Source organism: Zea mays, chromosome 7 (genome assembly GCF_902167145.1).
Source record: "Zea mays cultivar B73 chromosome 7, Zm-B73-REFERENCE-NAM-5.0, whole genome shotgun sequence".
Taxonomy (NCBI): domain Eukaryota; kingdom Viridiplantae; phylum Streptophyta; class Magnoliopsida; order Poales; family Poaceae; genus Zea; species Zea mays.
Window position 1 is genome coordinate 177,361,299 of NC_050102.1, and position 8,773 is coordinate 177,370,071.

At 57.9% G+C, this 8,773-nt stretch overlaps 1 protein-coding gene across 1 annotated transcript; it reads left to right on the top strand.

The window, feature by feature from the left end:
* Positions 1 to 2,223: 2,223 nt before the first annotated feature.
* LOC100272288 (putative cytochrome P450 superfamily protein) lies at positions 2,224 to 4,106 on the top strand. The gene is made up of 2 exons (NM_001146775.1): positions 2,224 to 2,570; positions 2,684 to 4,106. The coding sequence occupies exons 1-2, from the start codon at positions 2,297 to 2,299 to the stop codon at positions 3,961 to 3,963; spliced, it is 1,554 nt and encodes a 517-aa protein (NP_001140247.1). The 5' UTR covers positions 2,224 to 2,296; the 3' UTR covers positions 3,964 to 4,106.
* The last annotated feature ends 4,667 nt before the right edge of the window (positions 4,107 to 8,773 follow it).

Here is an 8,773-nt window from a genome sequence, read left to right on the forward strand (position 1 = left end):
GGCACGGGGGTGGTGTGGTGAGAGCAAGATCCAAGGGCTGAGGATCCAGAGGTTGCGCTCCAGCTTCAGTAGTGGTTCCGACCGGGCTTGGGCGGGCAAAGGTGGAAGGGGAAGGGATCGAGCCGGGTAGAGGAGGACGTCGACGGTCGCGACACCGATGTGGCTGCCTCACCGTCATTGGCTCCACGGACTTCGCTGCCGGGGTAGGCGGCTACGGCGGCGAGACCCAGTGGATGCGGAATAGGGAGAGGGGCGGTGGCATCTGGGCTGCGATGGAAGCGGCGCAGCAGCGAGGAGTGGGAACCCGAGATCTAGAGATGGGAGAAGTGGGAAGGGAGAGAAGGCTGAAACCTCAAAGGTGAATTGCATAAAAAAACTCGGGTCCGGGAGTTCAGTCGCTCCGTACCTGTGGCACGTGTCGTTGGAGTCACAGCCAAGCAGCCCGTGAAGTGCGGGCAGGACTTGAAACCCCTTCAGGTTTTAATAACTTAGATACACCCTCAAAAATTTATACCCTTAAGTACTCTGGTACCACCAATGATCTGTTCAGAGCTAGACCACTAGTTTTTTATTAGATAGTACAAAAAGATAGTAGATACAAGCCATAAATATAGTCTCCCACAATTCATCTTTTACATCCGTAAATATACCATATCGTCGACATTTTTCCAAAGATTTGACCACTCGTCATTGTTTGAGAGTGACTTTAAATTTTATATTGAAGAATAAATATTTTGAATAAGATGAATGATCAAAGTTTTGGAAAAAAAATGTCAACAACGTAATATATTTGTGAACCGATGGGGTATGATGTTAAGCTTAGCCTCTCTCTACCATATTTACCACTCCCTATGTCCACATAAGATGTCAACAACGTAATATACCAGATGTTTTATAAGATTTTACAACATAAAAAATAAAAGTGTTAGATTAATCATGGTTTGAAATAATTTTTTTAGTTTAAACTAATTTAATCTTACATATATTATGGGTCAAAGTTTAAAATAATTTAACTGAGGATAAACTTAGAAAGACTACCTCATGTGGACGGATGAAGTAGATTAGATCTAGTGGTACCGGTACCTTTTAACGTTGAAGGCAACCTAGATACACATAGATTACTGTGTTTCCGCATGTTTCGTTGCGCCCAAAATTTTAATCTTACATATATTAGATCTAGTGGTACCGGTAACTCCTGAAGGCATACCTGTAGTACAACCACCGTGTCAGAAAGAATGGAATCCTGTGTTCCAAAATTTGTCAAAAAGAAGAATGTAAACATAGCACTGTATGCACTAATTAACTCTTTTTTATGTGACCACCCACCTATCAAGGAATTATAAAACACCAAATAATGCACGGTCATTCTTGTTGTTTGCCTCCAGTTGACAGAAGAAGACAAATGGTTGGATCGTGGCGGTTGGAGTTGACTGCATGCAGATCAGCTAGCAATTAAAACGAAGAGATGGTTTCTTTAGCGAGGTAAGAGCAACTCCAAGAGATTAGCTAAAAATACTAGCCAAATTTACTGATTTAGCTACTCTCTAAAATAGATTTTAGAGGAAAAAAGTGTAGGCTAATCCAACAGACTCGGTAAACCTACGGACTGAATAGAGAGTGAAGCATGCTATCCAAAAATGGAGAGTGAAGATGGAGAAATAGAGAGCCACTAAATTTGAAGAGTCGTTTACAGAGTCTATTAAATACATTTTTCTTTTAATATTAGCTAAATTTACCTTTACAAAACCTATATATAGTCTTTTGGAGTTGCTCCCCCTCTGTGTTTGCATTGCACCACACACCAACCAACCCCACTTGCTTCACTTCAACGCACGCTTCCGATCCTGCTCACAATTTGAACGGCTTTCACGATTTTAATACCTGCGATGGCGCCGCCGGACACGTGATGATGATGAGAATCAGGCACCCGACGCGGAATGCTAGGCGCAAGAAATGAAAACAAACAGATCCATCCCAAATTGACCAGCGAGCGCGACATGGCTTCTTCGCCATGGAACACGGCGATGTGGACGTCAGGGCCCCAGCGGAGAACGCCCGTTCTCACGGCGAGGTCACCGCCGGCCGTGCGGCGCGGGCTCTCCACGACTGCGTTTGCGTGCCTGCCCATGTTCGGGTGGAGGTCAAACCGAACCCGGCCAAGAAACGCGCGCGCGCTACAAATACCTGACCCGCCTCCGCTCACTCACCATTCCACACGAAACAGACACGAGCAGTCTCCATCGATCGAGCTGACCCCATCAGCCGGCCGGCAGGGCAGACAGGGAGATCGAGCGCCATGGGTCCGGCCTGGATGGTGGCGTCGGCCGTCGCGGCCGTGCTGGCGTCGTGGGCGTTCAACGCGCTGGTGCGCCTCGTCTGGCGCCCATACGCCGTCGCCCGGCGGCTGCGCGCGCAGGGCGTGCGCGGCCCGGCCTACAGGTTCCTCGCCGGGAACCTCGCCGAGATGAAGCGGCTCCGCGCCGAGGGCGCCCGCGCCACGCTGGACGTCGGCGACCACGACTTCGTCCCCATGGTGCAGCCGCACCACCGCAAGTGGATCTCGCTCTACGGTACGTGCGTGCGTGCCTGACCCGGCCCATCCATCGCTAGCTACTACCTGCTCGATCGATCACGCTGTAGTAGTGTAGTAGTGTACTGATCGAAGCTGCATGCACTGCTGCAGGCCGGACGTTCCTGTACTGGAACGGGGCGACGCCGAACCTGTGCCTGGCGGACGTGAACCTGGTCAGGCAGGTGCTCTTCGACCGCACCGGCCTCTACCCCAAGAACCACATCAACCAATACGTCACCCGCCTGCTCGGCAGGGGCCTCCTCCTCACCGACGGCGACGAGTGGAAGCGCCACCGCAAGGTCGTGCACCCGGCCTTCAACATGGACAAGCTCAAGACGATGACGGCGACCATGTCCGACTGCGCCCTGTCCATGATTTCCGAGTGGGAGGCGAAGCTGGCCAAAGGCGGCGACGCGGAGGTCGTCGAGCTCAGCAGCCAGTTCGAGGAGCTCACCGCCGACGTGATCTCGCGCACGGCGTTCGGGAGCAGCTACAGGGAGGGGAGGCAGGTGTTCCTGGCGCAGAGGGAGCTCCAGTTCCTGGCCTTCTCCACCGCTTTCGACGTCCAGATCCCAGCGCTCAGGTACCTCCCCACCCGGAATAACCTACGGACGCGGGAGCTGGACAGGCGGGTGAGGGGCATGCTCATGGACATCATCAAGGCACGCCTCGCCGTCGCCGGCAAGGACACCGCCGGCGGCGGCTACGGCCACGACCTGCTCGGGCTCATGCTGGAGGCGGCGGAGCACGGCGGCGAGGCGCCGACGCTGAGCATGGACGAGATCGTCGACGAGTGCAAGACCTTCTTCTTCGCCGGCTACGACACCACGTCGCACCTGCTCACCTGGGCCTGCTTCCTGCTGAGCACGCACCCGGAGTGGCAGGGCCGGCTCCGGGAGGAGGTCCGGCAGGAGTGCGGCGCGGACGAGGTCCCCACTGGCGACGCGCTCAATAGGCTGAGGCTGGTCAACATGTTCCTCCTGGAGACGCTGCGGCTGTACGGCCCAGTGTCCCTGATCCAGAGGAAGGCGGGGACGGACCTCGACCTCGGCGGCGTCCGGGTGCCCGAGGGCGCCATCCTGACCATCCCGATCGCGACGATCCACCGGGACACGGAGGTCTGGGGCGATGACGCTGGCGAGTTTAGGCCGGAGAGGTTCCAGAACGGGGTGACCAGGGCGGCCAAGCACCCCAACGCGCTGCTGGCCTTCTCCAGCGGACCTAGGTCGTGCATCGGTCAGAACTTCGCCATGATCGAGGCTAAGGCCGTGGTCGCCATCATCCTGCAGAGGTTCGCGCTCGAGCTGTCCCCCACGTACGTGCACGCGCCCATGGACGTGATCACCCTGCGGCCAAGGCACGGGCTCCCCATGCTCCTCAGAAGCCTGTAGCCTGTAGGTGCATTGTGCAATGAGAGTATATGCTAGACTGCTAGAGTCGCATGCATGCTGTACATCTTTTATTTTTAAGATCCGAAAGCTCATTGTTCCAGCATTTATTAATAAGAGGAGAATTCACGGACCTGCAAAACCATACAACCATTTATTTATTACAACATACAACATTCTCGTATCCCGAGCGATATCTAATAGGCTTATGAGGAGTTTGGATCTTTTTATTGTAGAGGAATTAAAATTCACTCAATAAAGTAACTTATTTAGTTTGGAATTTGACATTCCACCCCTTTTCAAAATTTAGATATAAGTCTATCTAAATTCATGGGGTGAAGGATGAGAAATGATTTTATACATTAATAGTGTCGGGGACCGTAATTAGGAGTACCCCTAAGGCTCATAATCTCAGCTGGTAACCACCATCAGCACAAAGCTGCAAAGACCTGATGGGCGCAATTCCGGTTAAGTCTCCGTCCACTCAAGGGACACGATCTTGCCTCGCCCGAGCCCAGCCTCGGGCAGGAACGGAAGACCAAGGCAGATTCACGCCTTCCCCGAGGGTCTCCTCAAGTAACGGGCGCATCTTCGACTCGCCCGAGGCCTAGCTCGGGCAGGCTTCACGGAGAAGCAACCTTGACCAGATCGCCTCGCCAACCGACCGGATCGCAGGAGCATTCAATGCAAGGATCGCCTGACACCTTATCCTGACGCGCGCTTTCCAGTCGACAAGGCCAAAGTGACCGCAGTCACTTCGCCCCTCCACTGACTGACCTAACAGGAAAACAGCGACGCCTGCGCTGCTCCGACTGCTGTGCCACCCGCCAGGGTGAGGTTGACATCAACCAAGTCCAGCCTCGGGCGCCATAGGAATCTCCGCCTCGCCCGACCCAGGGCTCGGACTCGACCTCGTCTCGGACGACGATCTCCGCCTCGCCCGACCCAAGGGCTCGGACTCGACCTCGCCTCGGACGACGATCTCCGCCTCGCCCGACCCCAGGGCTCGGACTCGACCTCGCCTCGGACGACGATCTCCGCCTCGCCTGACCCCCGGGCTCGGACTCAGCCTCAACTCCGGAAGACGGTCTCCGCCTCGCCCGACCCCAGGGCTCGGACTCGACCTCGGCTCCGGAAGAAGGTCTCCGCCTCGCCCGACCCCCGGGGTCGGACTCAGCCTCGACCTCGGAGGAGTCACCACCTCGCTCGGGCCGACCACGCCACAAGGGGAGGCCATCATTACCCTACCCCTAGCTAGCCCAGGCTACGGGGAACAAGACCGGCGTCCCATCTGGCTCGCCCCGGTAAAACAAGTAATGATGGCACCCCGCGTGCTCCATGACAACGGTGGTTCTCAGCCCCCTACGAAAGCAAGGATACGTCAGCAAGGATCCGACAGCCCCGACAGTTGTGCTTCTACAGGGCTCAAACGCTCCTCCGACGGCCACGACGCCACATGAACAGGGCTCCAACACCTCTCCGACAGCCACGTCGGCACGTACATAGGGCTCTAGCTCCTCTCTGCTAGACACGTTAGCACACTTCTACACCCCCCGTTGTACACCTGGACCCTCTCCTTACGTCTATAAAAGGAAGGTCCAGGGCTCTCATACGAAAAAAGGTGGCCGCGCGGGAGAACGGGCAGCCTAACGCCCCCTGTCTCTCTCTCTCCCTCGCGAACGCTTGTAACCCCCTACTGCAAGCGCATCCGCCCTGGGCGCAGAACAACACGAGGCTGCAGGTTTCCCCTTACTGTTTTTCCCTCCTTGTGTCTCCGTCTCGCGCCGACCCATCTGGGCTAGGACACACAGCGATAATTTACTCGTCGGTCCAGGGACCCCCCAGGGTCGAAACGCCGACAGTTGGCGCGCCAGGTAGGGGCCTGCTGCGTGTTGACGAACAGCTTCCCGTCAAGCTCCAGATGGGGAGTCTCCAGCAACCTCTCCAACCCGGGACGAAGCTCCGTTTCGGGAGTCTCGAGTTCATGTCCCTCGACAGCAGCTACGACATGATACTCCTTCCTCCGCCGCGCGACAACGACAATGGCGGCCGTCAGCCCACCCGCCGGCGGCGGAATCGACGACGTCTTCCCCGCGTGGCGGAAGAGCAGCATCCGGGTCCGTCCCGTCACCTTCCCCGTCGACGGAGGAGGAGGCGGGGCAATCATGGCCAAGCAGGAGGCGGCACCTCGTCGGCTGTCGAGCGAGTCGACGACGCCGGCGCCCCAGCGAGGGACACGTCGGGCGTTGACCTCGCGTTTGAGACGAAGACGAGCGTCGTTTCCCCGCAACACGCCAACCCCAAGCATACGACGGGCGACGCCAGCACACTCGCGAAGGACTTGCTGGGCGTTAGCCTTGTACCTGAGATAACGGTGCAGTCCGTCCCCGACGCGACTTCGTCACCGTCCGTCGATCAAGAGGTACCGTCCGTTTCCCATCCTATGCCTTTTAGATTCAGCTTCGACCCACCAAGCGACCCCGCTTCGGTGGACGCTTTCATAAAGGCATATCCAAACCTCGCGGGGTACCATATGTGGTCAACCTGGGACAGATTGACGACCGTCTCGACCTACGGGCCCCCAGGTTCTGAGGAAGACGACGAGCCCGACTCTGGTTGGGATTTCTCCGGGCTCGGTAACTCTAGTGCCATGCGGGACTTCATGACCGCATGTGACTACTGCCTCTCCGATTGCTCTGAAGATAGCCACAGCCTCGGCGACGAGGACTGTGGCCCAAGTCACGAATGTTTCCACGTCGATCTAGAGGGTCTCGACGAAGGCAACCACCTTGGTATGCCGGAGGACGGCGATCCCTCTAGGCCTACGCCTCGCGTTGACATCCTTCGAGAGCTAGCTGTGGTCCCAGACCCTGCAGGGGGTCAGGACACACAGCTCGAGCAAATCCGTGAGATGCAGGCCAGGCTCGACGAGGAAGCAGGACAACTTGTGTAGCTCCAGCAGAACATCAGGCAGGAGCGGGTAGGCCGAGCACTAGATGGAGAAGCACGTCATCTGGTCCAGGACGTCCAGCACCGCATCACCGACAATGCCAGGGCAAGGCTGCCCCCGGCTTTCAGTGGGGTCGGCCAGAACCTGGCTGCGGCAGCAATACTACTTCGAGCGATGCCGGAACCATCCACCACCGAGGGGCGGCGTATCCAGGGAGAACTCAAGAATCTCCTGGAGGATGCCGCGGTCCGACGGGCCAAAAGCTCTGCCTCCCGAAGGCAGAGGTACCCCCCCGGAGCATCACGCCGCGACTTCCCGATTCACGCGAGAAGCCTCGGTCCACACCGGGCGCACGCGTGACACAGTGCCTGCGGCCCCGGGCCGCCTCGGCAACGAGCACCATTGCCGCGACCGTCGAGCCCACCTCGACGAGAGGGTGCGCCGAGGCTATCACCCCAGGCGTGGGGGACGCTACGACAGCGGGGAGGATCGGAGCCCTTCGCCCGAACCACCCGGTCCGCAAGCTTTCAGCCGGGCCATACGACGGGCGCCGTTCCCGACCCAGTTCCGGGCCCCGACTACTATCACCAAGTACTCGGGGGAGACGAGACCGGAACTGTGGCTCGCGGACTACCGGCTGGCCTGCTAGCTGGGTGGAACGGACGATGACAACCTCATCATCCGCAACCTCCCCTTGTTCCTCTCCGACGCCGCCCGAGCCTGGCTAGAGCATGTGCCTCCTGCGCAGATCTCCAACTAGGACGACTTGGTCAAAGCCTTCACCGACAACTTCCAGGGCACGTACGTGCGCCCTGGGAACTCCTAGGATCTCCGAAGCTGTCGCCAGCAGCCGGGAGAGTCCCTGCGGGACTACATCCGGCGATTCTCGAAGCAGCGCACCGAGCTGCCCAACATCACCGACTCAGATGTCATCGGCGCGTTCCTCGCCGGCACCACTTGCCGCGACCTAGTGAGCAAGCTGGGTCGCAAGACTCCCACCAGGGCGAGCAAGCTAATGGACATCGCCACCAAGTTCGCCTCTGGCCAGGAGGCGGTTGAGGCCATCTTCCGGAAGGACAAGCAGCCTCAGGGACGCCAGCCAGATGACGCCCCCGAAGCGTCTGCTCAGCGCGGCACGAGGAAGAAGGGCAAGAAGAAGTCGCAAGCGAAACGCGACGCCGCCGACGCAGACCTCGTCGCCGTCGCCGAGCACAAGAACCCTCGGAAGCCTCCCGGAGGCGCCAACTTGTTCGACAAGATGCTCAAGGAGTCGTGCCCTTATCATCAGGGTCCCGTAAAGCACACCCTTAAGGATTGCGTCATGCTTCGGCGCTACTTCCACAAGGTCGGGCCACCGGCGGAAGGTGGTAGGGCCCCCGACAACGACAAGAAGGAGGTCCACAAGGCAGAGGAGTTTCTCGAGGTCCATGACTGCTTCATGATCAACGGTGGGCAAGTGGCAAACGCCTCGGCTCGGCACCGCAAGCAAGAGCGCCGGGAGGTCTGCTCGATAAAGGTGGCGGCGCCAGTTTACCTAGACTGGTCCGACAAGCCCATCACCTTCAACCAAGACGACCACCCCGACCGCGTGTCGAGCCCGGGGAAGTACCCGCTCGTTGTTGATCCAGTCATCGGCAACGTCAGGCTTACCAAGGTCCTCATGGACGGAGGCAGCGGCCTCAACATCATCTACGACGACACCCTCGGGCTCTTGCAGATCGATATGTCCTCGATCCGGGCCGATGCGGTGCCCTTTCACGGGATCATTCCTGGGAAGCGCGTCCAGCCCCTTGGACAACTCGATCTGCCCGTCTGCTTCGGGACTCCCTCCAACTTCCGAAAGGAAACCCTCACGTTCGAGGT

Coding starts and splice junctions, on each gene's coding strand:
- LOC100272288 (NM_001146775.1), top strand. CDS start 2,297: ATGGGTCCGGCCTGGATGGTGGCGTCGGCCGTCGCGGCCGTGCTGGCG. Junction 2,571..2,683: donor CAAGTGGATCTCGCTCTACG/GTACGTGCGTGC, acceptor GCACTGCTGCAG/GCCGGACGTTCCTGTACTGG.